General features: G+C 40.4%; 1 protein-coding gene across 2 annotated transcripts in view; it reads right to left on the bottom strand.

Annotated features, from left to right (window-relative positions):
- Positions 1–629: 629 nt before the first annotated feature.
- ENG (endoglin) overlaps positions 630–19200 on the bottom strand; it is a 51052-nt gene continuing 32481 nt past the window's right edge. The window contains exons 5-15 of one of the 2 annotated variants that reach the window (XM_077283891.1): positions 16829–16994; positions 15603–15729; positions 15046–15211; positions 10619–10746; positions 9633–9773; positions 8569–8604; positions 8301–8408; positions 7085–7285; positions 5946–6003; positions 3656–3757; positions 630–3253 (exon numbers count right to left, since the gene is read on the bottom strand). In XM_077283891.1, coding sequence (XP_077140006.1) covers positions 3135–3253; positions 3656–3757; positions 5946–6003; positions 7085–7285; positions 8301–8408; positions 8569–8604; positions 9633–9773; positions 10619–10746; positions 15046–15211; positions 15603–15729; positions 16829–16994 — 1352 coding nt within the window. In that variant the 3' untranslated portion in view covers positions 630–3134. The remainder of the gene's footprint in view (positions 3254–3655; positions 3758–5945; positions 6004–7084; positions 7286–8300; positions 8409–8568; positions 8605–9632; positions 9774–10618; positions 10747–15045; positions 15212–15602; positions 15730–16828; positions 16995–19200) is intronic. The other variant, XM_077283892.1, reaches the window with a different exon arrangement.

The following is a 19200-nucleotide window of genomic DNA, read 5'->3' as shown; positions in this document are numbered from 1 at the left end:
CAGACGAAGGCCCCTATAGCCTTTTACAGCTATAATAAGCAGCCATCATGACTCCAATAATTATACAAAAGTAACAATACTGGTTAATACATATATCCAACCTTTGGGCTAGAGCTAAGCCGCGACCAGAGCTATGTGATGTCTGACATCCGCTGTGATCATCTGACTGCATCAGTCTCCTTTGGACCTGGCCTTCCCTCTAAGAATGTACTTCCATCGACCAGATTCCAGCTTTAATCTTTGCACTACAGCTTAAATAATCGCTAGAATGTGATCAATTGCTACAGAAGATTCTATGTTTTAATCTCCTCCAAAATGCAGAATGTTTTTTACCCATGACAGCCAATCAGAGCTGGTAAACCTTTTGGGGACAATGTATCTTTGAAATAAAAATCATCTTTGCAATTGGGTTTCATAAAATTTTTTGCACCATTTGCTTTCTATAGCCTCTGTGTTAGGCCGGAGACACACTGGTGCGAGATACGGCCGAGTCTCGCTGGTTAAAAGCAAGCTGTGGCACCTGCACTCCGGAGCGGAGCGTGCAGCCGCATAGCAATACATGGAGCTGTACGCTCTGCTCCGGAGTGCCGGTGCCACAGCTTGCTTTTAACCAGCGAGACTCGGCCGTATCTCGCACCAGTGTGTCTCCGGCCTTAAACTTTCTATTGCTGGATGTAGAATGAGTTAGCGGAGAATCTGACAGCGAGCCGTTTCATCACTCTTTTTCTGAGCTCCTCTCATCTGATTTATGACTACAGACTACATCAAAGTTGAATGTGCAGGAAGTCAAAGAGCTTGCAAAAGCAAAACGATGTAAAACTTTTTATGAAACCCAATTGCAAAAATAATGTAAGTAAAAAAAAATATGTTAACAAAAGATGGATAACCGCTTCAAATAGCTATGAATAAAATAAAAATTGCACTGTGATTAGTCACTAAGGAAAACAAGGTCATGTAACCTGATCCTGACTTCATTTGAAATATACCCCTGCATGGCACACGTCACGGACTAGCTCTAGCCTTATAAAATACTATAAACACACTAATAGCTTTTACATAGTAAAAATAAATAAATTAAACACATTGAGAATTTTTTTTACAGACTGGTATAATTGAGCAGACTTGCACCCAAAGAGGCCCACAATGGAGTGAAGTATGTGTAAATGGGAGGAAAATGTTGACCCCAAATACAATATGGGGGGTGGGAGATGTGCCCTAAATTTGCAGTGATATGGACAGTGCTGATGGAAATCTATGCTCCATAACTTCCTGGTGGGCAGAACTGTCAGAGCTGCAGTGTAAAGCATGAAGGAGGATACACTTAGAGAGTAGGTGGATTATAGAAAGTTAATAGTTAGGCAATACCTATGAGCAGTGACTTGTGTATTTTCTATAGATCTGAGCATCCAGTTCAATAGGCTCATTGTGACATCATGATTTATATTTTTTCAGGAGTCATGACAAATCCATCTTGATTGATCTGTTACACAGATCCATTTTTTTCTTCATTGACTTATAATAAAGTAGAACAAAAACATAGCCTTAGGCAATGTTTTGCTCCATCATGGGATAAAAACAATGAAATTGATGGGGAGCTGGATTCTTAGCGTAGCAGACACAAATGGCAGAAAATGGACCAAAATGACCTATACTATGGTCTGTCTGGTTCCATCATGTTGTCATTTTACCCAGAAATAACGTCGCCCCATTGCGAGTGTCAAAATGGGTGACCTCTAGGTGCTGGTTCATGCCACTAAGAGATGAGCAATTTGATTCGTATTGCCATGGTATGGTGTCCAGAACCGGTCCTCCTTAGCAGCCAATCTTCAGTTCTCTGCTAGTATCCTTGATGATTACTGGGCTAAAAAAGTCATGACATCGCGTGAATAGACACAACGCAACATCCTGACGCCAGGGAATCTAGTTATCATCATCAAAGGCACCCTGGATGCCCGGCCAAGATGCCAGACTCAGAAGACCACTATGAAGTACCAGACCGGGTGTCGGAACAGGGCAGCGTGAATTGAATCGCTCAACTCTATAATGTCACCGCATGCACCTTGCTATCTCTTGAAGGGCCCATGGCCCACATATTGTGTCCTCTCTCCATTTTGAAGATATGATATCATGTCCCTCCTTTAAAGAGGTTGTCTGGTGAAAACAAGTTGTTACCTATCCATTGGATAAGTGATAACTTATTGATCGATGGCAGTCTGATCACTAGGACCCACACTGTTCGGCGGAAAGCAGCAATTTTTCCTTGTTATAGAATGGGTAGGTCGGATGCCCAATCGCCGCTCCGTTCTTTCTCCGAGGGACTGTTGGAAAAAGCTTATGACAGCGCTCAGCAGCCGCATAGAGAATGAATGGAGAAGCTGTCTGGCACTCCATTCTAATGGGGATAAAAGTTCCCTCTTCTGCCTTTCGGTGCAGGTCTCAGCGGTCAGACACCCGCCGATCAATGATTTCCTACCTATGCTGTGGAAAGATGACAACTTGTTTTCAGCCAACAGCCCTGTTAAGGTTTGATGATAGGATAATTGATGAGAAGGTCAGTAATCATTACTACTTTTATGTATTTTGGGAATCTTATTGTATTCATTTACAAATGTTCCTGAGGTATGTGTCATCTGCTACAATATGTATTATAGATAGTTGATAAATGGCTACCAGGCACATTTACATGATGATACGTGACTGATGCAAATGACTGTCAAGCCTTCTGATATGTAAAAACAAATATTGCAGGTTGGATTCAGAGGTTTATACTTAGGTTGGTTATGTAGCTTAATAAAAAAATGTAATAATTGCAACTGTCCATTCTCCACCATCAGGCCAGTCCTGAGGTAAGTGTCCATCTTACTCTTTCTCAGAGAAAATCTTTCTAGAAATCGTCTTCTTTCCAAGATAGTGGATTTTTTGACTGTCAAGTAGAAATTGGCCTAATGTAATGTTAATGGCTGATCTTGCTTCCATGCCTGTATGAAGAAGGTCATTCTTCCATGTTGCTTCCACACAGCTGGACATGGCAGAAGACATCTGTTTTAAGACCCTCACAATAAAGTCAAAGCTTTATAAATTCCATTGTTAATGTCTCAGTATGGCAGTAGTCCATAGGGTACCATGCACCGCAGTTACGCTCGGCTGCTGGTGCTGCAGGGGGTACTTTGTGTGCTGTCAATACTGTGGTTTGTGCTGCTGCTGTCGGAGCCTCCAGGCAATGTTGGGACAGGTTGCATCTTAAAAGACGAGCCTACGAGGAAAAAATTGAACAAGACGTTACTTAAGATTTTTTTGTTAAATGATATGTCTGCTTCAGAAGAGAAGAACTATCTATTATCTAGAAAGGGAAGAGGAGGAAAAAGCGACCAAGACAATCCTTGTATTATAAAGGATAGATAATTGATTTTAATGAGTACTGTGTAATGCTTTATTTATCCCATGGTCGCATTACAGGAGAAAATGCTGCCATGTTTCCCTATAGGTTATTAACCCTTTCACCCCACATGACGCATATATATGGAGCTGACCCCGCTTCACACAGGGCTGGTGCTGGCTGTGTTATACAGCCGGCATCTGCCTCTAACAACAGCGATCGGAGCTGACTTCGGCCACTGCTGCTTAAATGCAAACTCCAGTAGAGTTTTGTACTCACGTGTGCGGGTATAGATGAACCACAAGGCAGCTGTAAGCAATGCTCCAATCAGGAACGCTCCAAATGTGATCCCCAGGACTGACTCCATGCCGAGGCCTCCCTCTGCAAAGACACAACATTAGGGACCTGTGTTTTATCTACATTTTATACCCTTTACAATACACATGTTCTATGTGTTTATGTTCCTGCTGTAAGTATTTGACATGTTCTGCATGTTACATGCTGCCAACCTACTTCCGTTTTCCGCTTGCCCATAGCCTGATCACTCTCCTCTCCCTGTTTAAGCTGAAGAGCATTCAGTGTCTCTTCCTCTTTTCCTTTCTAATAGCGGTGTGTTTGTTTTGGCTTCTGGTTGCTTCCTTCCTGCCCTCAGATCTCCCCATTCCCCATGTACTGGGGTCAGCACACACTGCTTCCTGAGGGCAGCTGTAACCCTTGTGCCGACTTCTCCCTGCTGGTGACATCACTAGTCCCAGAGGAAGAGAAATGTTGGCTTCCACCTGAGAGTAACCTCAGTAATTTTGAATGTAAATAGAGCAGTTTACTACAATCCAAAATTTTGATCATATAGAATGATGAATTAGAAGAAACCCACGTGAAACACGCGTTGGGGATGCTGTTACCGCGGGTCCACGCAGGTTTATGATGGCTAAGTTGTTCCTTTACTTTGGTGCCAATTTTTTTCCCCATTAGTATAATTATATTTACACTTATTAATGTGATTTGAATTGTTTCAAGGCATAGAGTCTGGTTAATGATAAACATGCTTTATGTTCCCAGGTCAGATGCACATGCACTTTATTAGATATATCAGTTCAGACATGGGATTTTTTTCTAATTAATTTGTAAATCCTTACTCATGTCATTACATGGGGGTAGCGATATGTCACTATTCCTACATAGTCTTATATATGTTTAGGACTTAAATCACTCAAGTCCGACACTTCTTGTGGACCACGTTCCATAAATACCTGTGTTCTCGCAATTTTGAAGACTGTTTTTTATAATTATGTAATTGTTGCCTGTTTATGTTGTACCTTTATGTAATAAATGTTGATATATTTTATATACGTATGGACTTGGAATCCATCTCTCTTGTAGGAATTATGTATTAAGGAGTGTCCTAGTGGAGAATTCACTACAGCCTTGATTTGGGCATTAGGCTGTTTAAAGTATTATGATCTATAATATGCATGTGTTTCAGATTATATTGATCCTATAATGATGAATTGGGTCTATCAATTAATTCTATTGACACTGTGCATCGGATTTCCATTTTTGTATTGGGAATAATAAAGATTTAATTCTACCTCCCTGGTCCAGCAATCAATTGAGTTCTCCATGGCAGCCAGACTTCACTTCTGCACCAAGCATCCATAGCCTGGCATCCTTGGCGCTTCTTGCCTTCAGTAAGCCTCTCGACGCAACAATGTGCATCATGCCTTAACGTCATGATGTTGGGGGATCTATTACGCAGAAAAGGCACCTGGGATGACTGGTGCAGAGGAGAAGACCAGCTGCCACAGAGGACTGGACATCAGACCAGGGAAGTGATAATCGTACAGTTCATGTCTGTTTCAAACTCTATAAAATCACCCTATGACATTCAGATAAAACATTTCTATTTCAATAAGACCTTTTAGGTTAAAAATATTTTTTTTGTTTATTCCTCATTCAATTGTGGGGTTCAAAACTGGTTATAAATAATTATTTTCAGGCACTAATCTTTATTAATACCTACACTTTAAAATCTTCAGAAGCTTTTCAAAAGCTTTGATTGGTGGGTGTCTGGGGGCTGAAACCCCAGTACGAATACAAAAACGGAGAGTCAGAAAAGATGTGAGGAGTGCTGCTCTTCTCTGAAACTGACCAACTCATAAACTTTTTATTTAACCCCTCATGACTGGGCACTTGTGCCTCTCCGTTTTAGTTTTCAGGGGAGGTCTAATAACCCAGACCACCACTATTTAAAATGGCTGTCATATCTCTATAATTCGACAATTTTTTTCCAAAATTCAGTTACTCTTTAATGGGGACACTGCAGACAAATCTGAAATATATTATTCCTAATGTAGGGCTTGAGGCATTTGGTGTAGGAAATGAAAGAGAATTTTTGTGTCATGCTCTTCTTCTTTGTCCAACAAGTATTTTTCACACTGGTTCCTCTCTCTTGCCATATACAGTAAGTTAAACTACATCTTTACCATTGCTTAAACTCTTAATAATAAACCTGATAATAATTAAGGCTCACATTAGGCTACGATATAATATCAGTGATAATACCACTTACTATGATGGTTCGACTTGCTGACGATAGTTACATTCAACGACTCGTACACACAGCAGTCCTAGGACAAAATGAGGACATAAGAGCGAATACCTAATACACAGCAGCTACATGACAATGAGTAAGCTATGACCGCAGATATTAAATGTGTTGGATATGTAGGTACAGCCTGGTGCTCTTGGGTTCCTGGTGCTTTCACTCAGTCCCCAATTATGTAATATGTCCTCTACATTTTGATATAGTAGACCAATAGAAATGAGCCAATTGATTCACTGGACCCTGGTCCAGCTACCAGATCAGTAGTCCGTGGCCTCCAGCATGATTTGTAGTGCCACGTCATGGGTGTATGATACTGCAACAATAACATTGCGCAGAGCCTACAAATCAGAAGAGTCATTTGGATTCTGGCAGGTAGGAGGTAGATCTCAGAACTCCAGTTCAGTGGCCGCTAGACTACAATCCTGAAAATCGATTTGTTCCTCTCTATTGGCCAACCTAATTTTTCACAGTATCATTTTATTAATTGAGGCGACCTTTATAGTTTTGCCTCATTAAGTCCTAAGTAAATAATTGGGGATTCCTAATCAGAACCTCTTTAGTAATAGATCCACTCTCACTCTGGAGGACAGGTGCATTTAGACATGTTTCAAATTCATTTCAATAATGTATTATATATTTCTGATAAAAATAAATAAAATATGCAAAATCTCTTTCAATATTTATGGCTATTTTTTTGGCATCTACATCAAATGAGTTTTAAAAGTTTGCCACAGCACAAATCAGATGCCAAGACCCATTAGATTTACGGGCCCTTTTGTGACCTCAGCAACCAAGCTTTTTTCTAGAGAAAGTAAGATTTGGCTAAATAGGAGGCCCACTGTGACTTTTCCACCCAAGAGCCCATATCCACCAGCTATTATCAATAACTGATCATAACTGTGTTTTGTACATTGAGCTCTATGTATTCAGAAATGTAACTTAATGTTTTGAGTCTTAAATACACAATCTGTAACAAGATCTCAGTGTCATTTGTACTACTAGTATCATCTTATATGGCAGAGGAGTCAGTGTTCTCCTCAGGCAGCAGGGCTCAGTTTCAACTGGTACATTCCCCTTGCCCCTGTAGGTCTCCCAAAACTTACCAGTGGGATATCTTTTCCGTAACAAAAGGCACAGCTGAGTTTGGCAGAGGTTGTGGCTGGCAGTGACAATCCTTGAGTGTTAAATATCCAGGAGAAACCTTCACTAGTAAACTGGGGTCGGCTTTTGTTCAGCATCAGTGTCTTGTCGCCCGCCAATAAATCACACTTACTTATCGATCGGTTCATGAATTTAGTATTCACCTTTCAGAAGAACAGAGAGAAAAGAACATGTCAAACCTTGGCCAACAACTCATATACAAAGTGTAGAAGAGGACATACTCTATGCCACCCCTTCCCCACATCCATGTCCTAAGGCCACGTTCACATGCTCAGTATTGGGTTAGTATTTAGCCTCAGTATTTGTAAGTCAAAACCAGGAGTGGAACAATGAGAGGAAAAATATATAAGAAACACATCACCACTTCTGCTTTTTTCACCCACTCCTGGTTTTGGCTTACAAATACTGATGTAAAATACTGATGAAATACTGTATGTGTGAACATGCCCCAAGGGTGACAATCTTGAAGAACAATAATTAAAAATATGAAAATTTGGTCACTGAGATGGGAGGCCTTATGTAATTCAGGCTGGATTAAAGCTGATTGGGTCTTCTGTGAGGGAGAATATAGGAGAAATGTTCAGTTTGGCTGAAGAGATATTTTGATGAAAACTTTCTCTGATGCTTCTGCTATTCTCGAGGCATATACTCAGCTTATGTTCAGTAGTGCAGCTTGAAGTTCCTAAACCCAATGTAATGGCTCCCACTTACCATGTCATTTATAATACTGCCAACTTTTTTTGAATATCCAAAAGGCAGACGGAAAAAAAGGAGACCTCTTGGACACCCATTAGAGTGGTCTATTCTCCTTGGCGCTGGAACTGGGCTCAGTAAATCTTGGAATACAGCTCTCCCAGAAGTTTTCCTTCAATAGGATACTCCATGAGTAGACAGTGCCCCTAGGTATCCAATGACACATTCAGGGGATAGGAAATTGAGGAATGGGGCTTGGAAATGGTGTTGGCCTTTTTCATTTGAAAAGGTTGGCAAGTATGACTTTTAGGCCTTCTCAGGCACCTGGGCATTGTTGTGACTGCTTTGTCCACAGCCCCAATAGCCACATTCCTGCTAATATGTGTGTGGCATTATCACTGTGCCCGTGATTGGCTTTGTCGTCATATTAACATCTTATTAGATTACCAAGCCAAAAGAACCTACCCGCACATAGGTGGTCTGGTCAGTATCGAATATGTTGGTAGGCTGGATGAAATCAGCACTTTGAAATACTTCTACTTTGATCTTGGGAATGTTGCAGAAAACTATTTGCTAAGAAAAAATACATACAGTAAGATTTTTGCAGATTCTATTGATACTTAATCATCTGTTCTATATACAAACTAGCAAGAAGAACGATGCGACCAAACTCAAGCGGCACATGTATCATACGAAACTATATTTTAACACAATAATATATAGTATTACTTACTTTGAAAAAAATGCTGCCATTTCTTTTTACTTGTAACTAGAGAAAGAATAAAAGATGCAAAAAAACATAAAGAAAGTGCTTATCAAATTGCAAGAACATAGTACATGGAAGTACAAAGTGACATTCTTTTCTTCTGCCTTATAGGAATATTTAAGTCCCCCATATATATTAGATAGCAGTCAGCCGAACCATGGCTCAGCTGGCAGTTATCTTTCCCGAGTCCCCCATGCATAGGAGTACTCAGATGGACTGACTGCGCCTGTGTTTTTTTTTATGAGACTCTGGTAGTGTTTTCTTTCCCAGAGAACAAAAGGCTCAGTCTTCAGAAATCTGATGTCCCAGATCTTTCCATACCCAACATCATCTTTTAGCAGGGAAAGACAGTCAGTAAGGTTCCATACACAATTGAGAGTAGGCCAATGCAGAAAAGTTTGGCTGACTTTATCCTAATGTGTATGGGGGTCCTTAAAGCAAGTGAAAGTGGTATACTGATGAAAATTTACTAATCCTGTCTAATTTTTCAGACGGCGTAAAACTTAAGACTACAAAGTGGATTAAAGTTGGTGCAAGCCATTTTAAGGAAGTTGCATGTAGAGGCTTAAAAGTGTAGCTTGCAGTTTCTCTGCCACATTTTGGGGTATGCCCAAAGTGATTGGGAGTACATACATGACTGGGCCAGTTCGAAAGGAGACTGTAGATCAGGTGGATCCGCAGCAAGCAGATCAGGTGAAAAACTATGGTGCAGCAAAGTGTTTTCCGACTTACTCTCTTATGCTACAATCTGCTTAAGAGCACATGACATAAAGAGGAAGTTTAATCTAAGATATCATGCAGGGACAACTCTGACTACTACCTTTGCACCTCCTATATCTTCACCTCTGTAATGACCTCTATGACAGTCAATAAATGGAGGCAATGAGGCTGGTCCTTAATTCTGGCCCAGTGATTGGCATTTTATCGAGTACTGGAGGCTGACACTATTTCGGGGCTCTGTGGTTGGTATTGCAGGAGGCGCTGTGGTCTCAGAAAGGCACAGAAAGGTTTTAATGTCTTAGATCACTCACACTGTTGATGATATCATTCCCAGACACGACAGTCTGACAATCTGTCTTTGATGTTGCCAACACAATATAGTTTTCTAGAATTTTAGCTGAGCACTGAGACTCTTGAAAAGTTATATCTTCAACACTTTCCAGATTGCAGACCTACAATATGGAAAAATGATCAAAAAGAATTTATTACAGTGATGATGATAAAATAATATTCAATGTTAACGAATATGTCTGTCATTGCAACTGCTGTAACAGAAAATTAATTTGGTCTGAATTTGATAAATTTTATTTACTCCTGATGTATAAAAGTATGTGGAAAAGTGTCCATTTTTTTCTGGATGAAAATCGGACATTTTTTTCACACATTTACTTGTACTTAGCCTAAGGACTCATTCAGATGTCAGATTTTCATGAACAAATTCTATCTGTGCTTTCAGTGATAGAACTCTTCTCTATTATTGTCTATGAGGCTGGTTACATGTCCATATATTTTTGCATGATGAGTAGTCTGCACAAAATCAGTCATGTCCGATCTAGATCCAAGTCACGGACCAACCTCGACAATGCATATCTTTGTGTCTGGACAGCACTCTGCTGTCTGTTTTTCAAGAACTGTTTGATAGGAGAAGAATAAGAAACCTCCATCCTTTTTTTCTCACAATAAAAACTGATAAAACTCGACACTTGATCAACATCTGATGAAAGTCGAATCAAAATCCTTGATGAAACTCGGACTGTTTTTTTGCATACAAGAAAAATCACTCATGTGTGAATGAGGCCTAATACATAAGAGTAAGGAAAGCATCAGGGTCACCATAACTAATAGATTATCAGCTAAATAAAAGACATATGACTGTGCAGCAGCAACATGGCAGAAAATATTTAATAATGACTATTTAAATGTTGCTTAACTTTGCATTCAGGAAGGAAATAAATAATAATACCGGTAATCTGTGTGTAGGTGTACATAGCCTTTAAATTATTTTACAATGATTTACCTTCATGATCTCCTTGCTCACTGAAATGATCAGCTGTTCATCATTGCACATGTAGTGCATGGTAGACTCTAACAGTTCTGTGCATCGGTCTTTTGGTTGCTCAGTTGTTAATTCTATGTCCGTTTTAACTATGGCACCGAGAAAAGAAAATGCAAGATCCATTTAGTTAAATGACAAGTAAATGAATGTACATGACCAGTGCATTGTAAATACTCATTACATTAAAATATATTGGTTCATTAAGAAAAACACACCCTTCACTTTTTTCTTCCCACAAAATCCCTTATACCAAAGCCCCATATCTTCTGTCAGCTAAAGCCGACGATGTTAGCAGGACCATCTAGTGTTCATTGTGTCCTTATATCCCACACATATAAGATTGTGGGGTCTCTGGAAACCTGTTACCCTTTAAATAACAACTATTCATGCTTATGATAGACTGACTGTAGTGTTACGACTGCTCTAACATTAATTTATTAAGGTTAAAGCAGTCGGTTGCCATGTTGGCTCTTTGTGGCCACTGAAGGGTAAGTGTCTCATGTTGTCACATGGGTGAAATTGCAAAATGTTTGTAAAAACAAGAAGCTTTTCAATTTGCCTCAAGAATGGGAAACTTTTAATTCCATAGATTAAGGCTTGTTGCCTAGGTTACAGGCTACCTCAGCAGTCTATGAGGGGTGGCCAGATTCCTAGTCAAGGAACACGTGCTTGTAGACTCCTTGTTTTAACGCTTTCAAATGCTGAGCTGAAGCTGTCCAGATCACTGGATCCTGCCAACTTCAGAGCCTCAGGCTTTAGAGGCAAAACTACATAGAGATTACCACTGCACCATTCCTCCCGGCAGGCAAGAGCAGGGAGTCAGAGGAGCGGTGCATTAAATATGAGTACACCCTTTAAGTGGCATCTATTCAAAGGAATGAGTCTTTACCTAAGAGCTGGAGCTTCTCGGGACCAACATCTACTGTATGAACCTCAATGGAGACTCACTTTGTGGATCCAGCTAGCCTACGGATTAGATCACAGCCACGTACTGCTACATGCTGTGGAAACACCTGGCCACAGTTGACTTCCCCGCCAATAATAGAGGAGGCTGCTCAGCTGATTACCATAACTGCTTTATTTAAAAATGGTGAGTCAACACCTTTAATAACAGAATCATAGCTCCCAACTGTCCAGGATTCAGTGTTACTGTCGCAATTTCAGGGCTCAGTCCTGCCATCCCAGTCCGTCAGGGCTTTGTCCCATCTTCCGACTTTGTAGCTCCTCCTCCTCTGGGGGCGGGGCCGCATCTCTGCTATGTGCATAAATTAAATTCAACTATTCCCTTCTTGTCTTGTGATCTGCTCTCCTCAAAACTCAAATGGACTATCTCATATTCACAGGACGCAACTCTAGCGATGAGCCATAGCCGACAATGACGCAAATAGGAGGATTTGGTAATCTTGAGCTGTATTGCAGTTAGTGAACCCAGAAGCAGATTATACATGTACATAGAGATACATTCTATACAGCAGTGCATTTCTATGTATTTGTATTCTACAAGTGAAGAAAAAGTATTTTTTTGTTCCTCTAATACTACTAAAAATAATGAAAATCAATTACAAAAAAATTATTTTCTCTTTTCTGTGAATCTCTTCTGGACTCGAACTGACAAGCTCTATAATTGCAGGCAGGTGCTAAAGCTATTGAGCCACAGGCTTTGGTGGTGTCACTGGGAAAATTTTGCATACTTGATCTGTATTGAAACCACTAACCCCACAGGTAAATTATATTGAGATGAAGAGATACATTGTATATAACAGTGTATTTTTATGTCTCTATATTCTAGACTTTAGAGGGAGAATTAAATACATATCTTTTATTCCTATAAAATTACTAAAAATTAATTAAAAGCAATTACAGAAATTACAGCGCTTTAAAAAAATAAATAAATAAACATCACAAATTAGAAAATAAGATGGACATATTTGGTGTCCCTGTAATCGTAATGACCCACACCACACATCGATCTGATTATTTATGGGGATTGGTAAATGGCGTAAAAAATGGTGTGATTGATATTTTTTTCTCTATTAAACCCTTAAAAAATGTATTAAACTCTGAGGCCGTGTTCACACATAGTGTAAATGCTACTCTGTTTTTACTGCGTTATTTCTGCACGTTTTCTGTAGGTGTCAGGACCACACAACGCAATAACTATCTTCTCTGATTATTGTGTTTTTACTTTTCTTTTATGCATGTGGCCCCATATGTAATGCGTTTTTGGTGCAGATGTGAATCCGCTTTTTTATGCTTTTATAGTAGTACAGAAAAGCTTTAATTCTGTGCCTAAAAATACAACAGCGTTTTTTTTTTTTTACATGCGTTTTTTTCTGTCTCCATATAGAAGCCTATAGAAGAAAAAAAGCACTTAAATTAGACAGTTCAACAGAGTCTTTAGATGCACCAAAGGCAGGAGATTTAATAAAATCACATCCACTGTGCTTGAACTTTTAGACCATGTTCATATGTAGCAAAAATGCTGTAGATTTTCTGCTGCTTTATTTGCACAGAAATTCTGCTGTGTTGAACTGTCCAAGCAAAGTGGATGTGATTTCATGAAAACAGCGCTCCCTGTATGTCTAAAGACGCTGCTGAAATGTGCAGTTTTGGAGCTTTTTTTCTATGGAGGCATCTACGTGGAGCCTACAAAAAGCACGTGTCACAAACTGAAGTTAATTTTTTAAGTGCAGAATCAAAAGCTTTACTAAACTATAAAAAAAAATTAAAAACACAGCTTCACATCTGCACAAAAATCACATAAAAAAGGGGGAAAAGGCATAAAAAATGCAATAATCAGAGGAGATTGTGATTACATAGTTTGGTGTGGACATCTACAGAGAACAAAAAACACAGTATTTATGGAACGTGTGAACACGGCCTTACAGACACCAAAAATCCAGATGTCATATAGTGAAGTTACATCAAGATGAAAAAGTTCTGGTGGCTCCAACTGTGAATACAAAATAAATACACAGGTCCGAACTAGAGATGAGCAAGACCCCTAGATAAAGTAGCAAGGGCCCTGGCTAATCAAAAGCTGCTCGGGTTAAGCCAGAAGGTAAGGGATTTGTGGGTCTCCCTCCAGCTAGGTAGCACTGACTTGGACACTGCATCGGAGTCCAGTTAATCGATCCTCTCATCTCAGTCCCAACAGTCCTGAATACAGTGGACAGTCCAGGATTTGGGTCTATGCCAGAGGTCTCAAACTGCATTCCTCGAGGGCTGCAAACAGGTCATGTTTTCAGGATTTCCTTGTATTGCACAGGTGATAGCACCTTGTGCAATGCTAAGGAAATCTTGAAAACACACATGGTTTGAGGCCCTCGAGGAATGCAGTTTGAGACCCCTGGTCTATGCCCTGGAAAAACAGGCATCTGCTGAATATCTCTCTGCCAGCGCCCCTCTGACATCTCTTCCTGCCATGGAATAAAGAAATGGTAAATGGGCTTGGATTGGGGGTGTGGCCACGGGTGTGGTCAATATTTGCCGCTATGCTTGCCACATAATTTGTCCCTCTTTCAGTTCTTAAAAAGTTGGGAGGTATGCCAGAATGGAGAGAACCATGTTAGCCGAGCTACGTTGCAGGAAATGAGGAGCCGTGTGTCATGGTTTGGACAGGGTTAATGCCCTGCCCTCTCAGGGTCAATTGTTGTAGCCTCCTTTTGGATCTGGGAGGGATATTTATACCCATGCTGGACTAGGTTTCTCTGTCAGTTATACTTTCGTTCTGTCTGTGTGCCTGACCCCCTGGTGTGCATGTGTATACTGTGTTATTTGTTTGCTCTCCGTGCTCGATCGGGTCTGCTTGATTTACTCGGCTTTCTGACCTCCGGCTTCCACCTGACTATCCTTCTGTCTCACCCTCCAGTACCTCGCTTATCTCCCAGTTATTGATCTCAGCACGTTTGACTACTCTCCGGCGCCGTTCGCCTCCTTTACACCCCGCTGCCTGGCCACTCCCCCTCTGTCACGTGGTTCAGGTCCTGCTTGCTTGCTGAGTTCTCCGTTGTTCTGCTCTGGGCTCCCTTACACCAGGGATCCTTGACACCTTGAAGTTTCAGATAAGGATTTTTTTAGTACCAACGCTTTTTGACACCAAACAGCTGCCTTTCTCAAGGTCAAAAAAACAAATGTCGGTCAAACGTGAATCTCTCCATTCTAGTAAATATACATCTGGAAGATATCTCCTACAGCCACTGTACAGCAGCACAGGATATTCATGCATAAGCAGGTGTTGTGCCTTCACATACCACCACCAGGTGAAACGGAACTTCCCTATTGTGGGCGCTTTTGCCCCTCTCTAGAGTTCTTCAACCCCTTTAATATATCATACATGGTACAATCCTTAAAGAGTGTAAAACTTATGAAATAAAATATACCCTTACCACAGGAGACAGGTAGAGTCACAGACATGGCATCAGAGACATGTGCATATGATATGCTTTTCAGATATGTGGCAGAAGATCTAGCCATGGCAAGGAGCTCATCTTTAGTTTCTGGCAGATTCTGGCCGGGTATGTTAAAATAATTCAGTGTATAATTGCCAGAGACCTAAAAAAATGACAAATTTCAGTTTAAAATTGATATTCTAATTTTTCAAGTTTTCTTAGGCAGTGAATAGCATAGTCTAAGCAGTGCCAAGTAGTCTATCTGATGGTCAAGATGGTAGGACAGACCAGGATTAATGTTGGTGAGGTCCTTGGGGGTGATGATTTCCACAGCCTGGACCCAGGACCCACACCCTGCTTTGCACACTGTTGCAGCCCTACAGGTGGCCAAATATGCAATTGTGCAAATGGCCTTTTCAATGGTAAATATTAGGGTGTCAAGTGGACCTGTATTGACATGTGTAGCAGGTGGGAGCTGAAGGGAACCATCTGTAAATTTGAGGATATCTGCAGAGACTGATATTGTATCTTCCTTACAGAGGTCAACAACGTACCAATATTGAAATGTCCTCTGTGTTACGAATGTTCCAACTATAGCCGTCCTCACTCTTCAGATACACCATTGGTGGATTGTCACATGGACCATTGGTGACCGTCAGATTAATATCTATTACCTTGTGACTGCACATGGACAAGAAAGAAATATTCATTACACACTTTGCAAAAAAAGTTGCCATGGTTACACATATGCAAATTAGATCTTTTCCAGAAGGAAGAACTGTCTCTATAATGAACACTTATAGAAGAGCTAATTCAAAAGCTACAACAAAACACTCTCCTTCTACCCAGCTTTGTACTGATGAAGGGGAAAAAACCTGAAACACCTACCCGCGGGTGCATGATTTTTTTTTCTTCAGGAAGAGACTATATTTTTCAAAAAATTTAGTTGTAATTCAAGACTCTGTAATTAACCTACAAGGTAGCTACTTACAGATAGCACATTGACAGTTCGGACTAGTCACTGGTCTGATCTGTGAGCGCTTCCATGCTTCAAGCAAAGGCGGTTTTGCCTCTGCAGCAACGGAGGAGAACAGGGGCTTTTGAAAGCAAAGACTGCAAAATAGTGTTATTCCTTCTGGAGAAGAGTTAATTTGAATACCTTTTTTTTTCCCAAAGGGAGTATTTTCTGGTGAGTAAGAATTCCGATATCATCTATCATTCTCCACGGGGAAATCGGTTCCTCTGAAAGATCTATAGTTACCGACTACAAACAAATCCTGTCAGTAGACTGACTCCCCAGAAAGATTTTACTTCACTCCCTCTGCCACAGACCCATATTTAGATTTATCCATTAGCCAAAGTGGACATTTGACTACAAATACTGCCTTTTACTATGGAGGAGCCAATGTGTCCATGCATCAATTGATTTTAAAGGGCACTACGTAATGCTTTTTCCCCTGTGCTGATGTTACAGCAAAAGTTCTTGCTTGTTTTCCATGTCCAGCTGAGCGCTGTCAGTCAACAACAGGACACTATGTGATCAGCTTTCAAGGGCAGGGTTCTGCCTTGCTTTATTGTACCTATCTTTTGTACCCATGTCTGAGACTTGCAGTACCGACTGATCAGTGTCCACATCCAAGCCTGGTCATAAAGACGTGATAGGTGCAGGGCTTGGCACACAGTACACATGGGAGTCGGTCAGTATATGCTCAGTAGGAATCGGTTGTAAAGTAAAGGCGTTCAATAAAGTGTGTGTTCCCCAAAAATTACTGCTGCGTACCTTGGATAAGGGTGTTGATGAGTGACATGTAAGATATAAGCATTTTTCACAGACTCTGTATTCTGGACATCATATGTCTCTATGTCTGTCATAAGATAGTCCGCTTGAAGAACATTTGTAACATGGAAGTTATCCTGTAGCTCACACGTCTCTGGTCCGGTTTTATCTACAGAGAAATAAACCATAACATTACGGAAAGTTAATAAACGGATTAATCTCTTTAGCCGCAGTGATCTGCAATAAGTTTTATATGTTTGGGATTTTTTTTACTTTACCCAAGTAACTTAAACATTATTGTTAGGGCAACTAGTACTTTTGTGATCTTAGTCTCTTAAATGAGGTTTATCTCTTTTAAAAAATACAGTTTGGCTAGCAATAATAGGTTGATCACTGTGATCAGTTCCTAGGGAATCCTGCAGCAAGTGTTCAATTTTCCAGCGGTGCCACCACAGGAGAAATGTAGCATTGTAGACTTCCTGTTGAAATTAATAAATTGTTACTGTACAGATGTGCTGAACTCTCCAGCTAGCATGAGAAAGAGAAAAACAAAATCTTTAAGTAGCCGATCCTGGCAAATTTCAGTTCTTCTGCAGCACCACTATTTGGAGGAATGAAACTTTACATAGTTCCCACTCAAATCAATGAGGTGCTCTAGTAATGTATAGGGGTGCTGAGCCCTCCAAAGACAGAAAACACATGTAGTCGCTCTCGTTTCACTTCTGTTCTCATGCAGCACCGTAACAGGAAGATTGAAGCCTGCCTGGCATCACTTTTTATTAACTAAGAAATCTGTATTTAAAAATTGGCCTTGCTATCATGTCAAGTTATAATATGGCACTCATAAAAGTCTTTGAAGCTATACTGCACCTTTCTATGTCTACAAATCACATATCGAAAATTTTCAACCCCATCCCCCATTGGTTTTTTTGCAATAAACCAATGAAAGAGGAACAATTTAAATAGCTTAACACGACTACGGTAATATAGCAAGTGATTTCTCCAAATATAACACAAAATAATCATGATTTTGTTAACTTTGAAGTTTGATTTCATGTTAGAAACATGGCAAAGTCAAGAGAGTGGTCCAAAAAGGAGAACAGGTCATTGTCGTTCACAAACAAAGGAAAACAACAAGATACAAAGGAGTTGAATGTTTCTAGAGATACAGTTGGAGGCAGAGATCAAAAGTTCAAAGTTACAAGAACATTGTACATGACATCAGAAGGAAGCTGTCACCAGCTGCCACCAGATTTCTGAGGAGACAGGTGGTCAAAAGTACTTGAGTGCCTGCAAAGGACAACAAGAAGATTTGGTGGCAGCAGGCACTTAGGTTTCAATTTGCACAGTAAGGAGCATACTAAATGGTAAAGGTCTCTATTCCTGAACTTAAGACTCCTACTGATCCAAAAGCACAAGAAACGTTGCTTCAATGTAGTCAAAACTATATAAATAAGCCACAGAAGATTTGGGATTCAGTTGTGTGGAACAATGAAACAGAACTGTACATTTTCGGACTTGTCTGGAGAAGGAAGACTGAAATGTACCCCTGGAAAGAGCACCCTATGCTGAGGCATGTCAGTGGCTCAATGATGCTTACATTAAAGAATTTTGGTGGTTCGGTGATGCCTACAAAGAAAAATGATGGTGGCTCAGTGATTATCTGGGGCTACTTTGCTTCCACTGGCACTGGGAACTTGCAGGGTGTGGCAGTCAAGATGGATTCAGTCAAGAATCAGGAGATCCTAGAAGAAAATGGCATGCCTTCTGTGAGGAAGCTGTAGGTTTGCTGTCATTCAACAGGATCCCAAGCATAACTCACGGTTAACCAAGACTTGGTTTTAGAAGTTCTGGACCATTCTGAATAGCCATCACAATTGCTGAACTTGATTCTGATAGAAAACATTTGTTGGCATTTGAAGAAGGCAGTTTCATTAGGCAGACCCAAGAATATTAGTAAACTGGAGGCCATTTATCCATGAGCAATAGGCTAAGATTCCTCAGGAACATATTTGACGATTTGTTCATTGCTAACAGCAGAAAGTTTGTCAATTTTACTAATAAACCTAATTTGCAGTGGGGGCATGAGTAGTTTGATTACAACGGAACATTACAATACTCATACCTATGTATTACAGACATATAATTTACTGGTTGTGTACCGTATTGTTATGACCCCAATGGCGAGGGTCTCAGAGGAACAAGTAAGTCTGCGACGTACAAAAATCCAGCTCATAGGGCAGTGGTAACTGGGTTGACCATATAACTACTCCTAACGCCAACACTAGAAGTAGCCGGGGAACATGCCTACGTTGGTCGCTAGGTGTCTCGCGCCAGCCGGAGGACTAACTACCCCTAGAAGAGGAAAACAAAGA

This window comes from Ranitomeya variabilis, chromosome 2 (genome assembly GCF_051348905.1).
Source record: "Ranitomeya variabilis isolate aRanVar5 chromosome 2, aRanVar5.hap1, whole genome shotgun sequence".
Taxonomy (NCBI): domain Eukaryota; kingdom Metazoa; phylum Chordata; class Amphibia; order Anura; family Dendrobatidae; genus Ranitomeya; species Ranitomeya variabilis.
The sequence above is the reverse complement of the archived record's forward strand: the minus strand, read 5'-3'. Positions and strand labels throughout refer to the sequence as shown.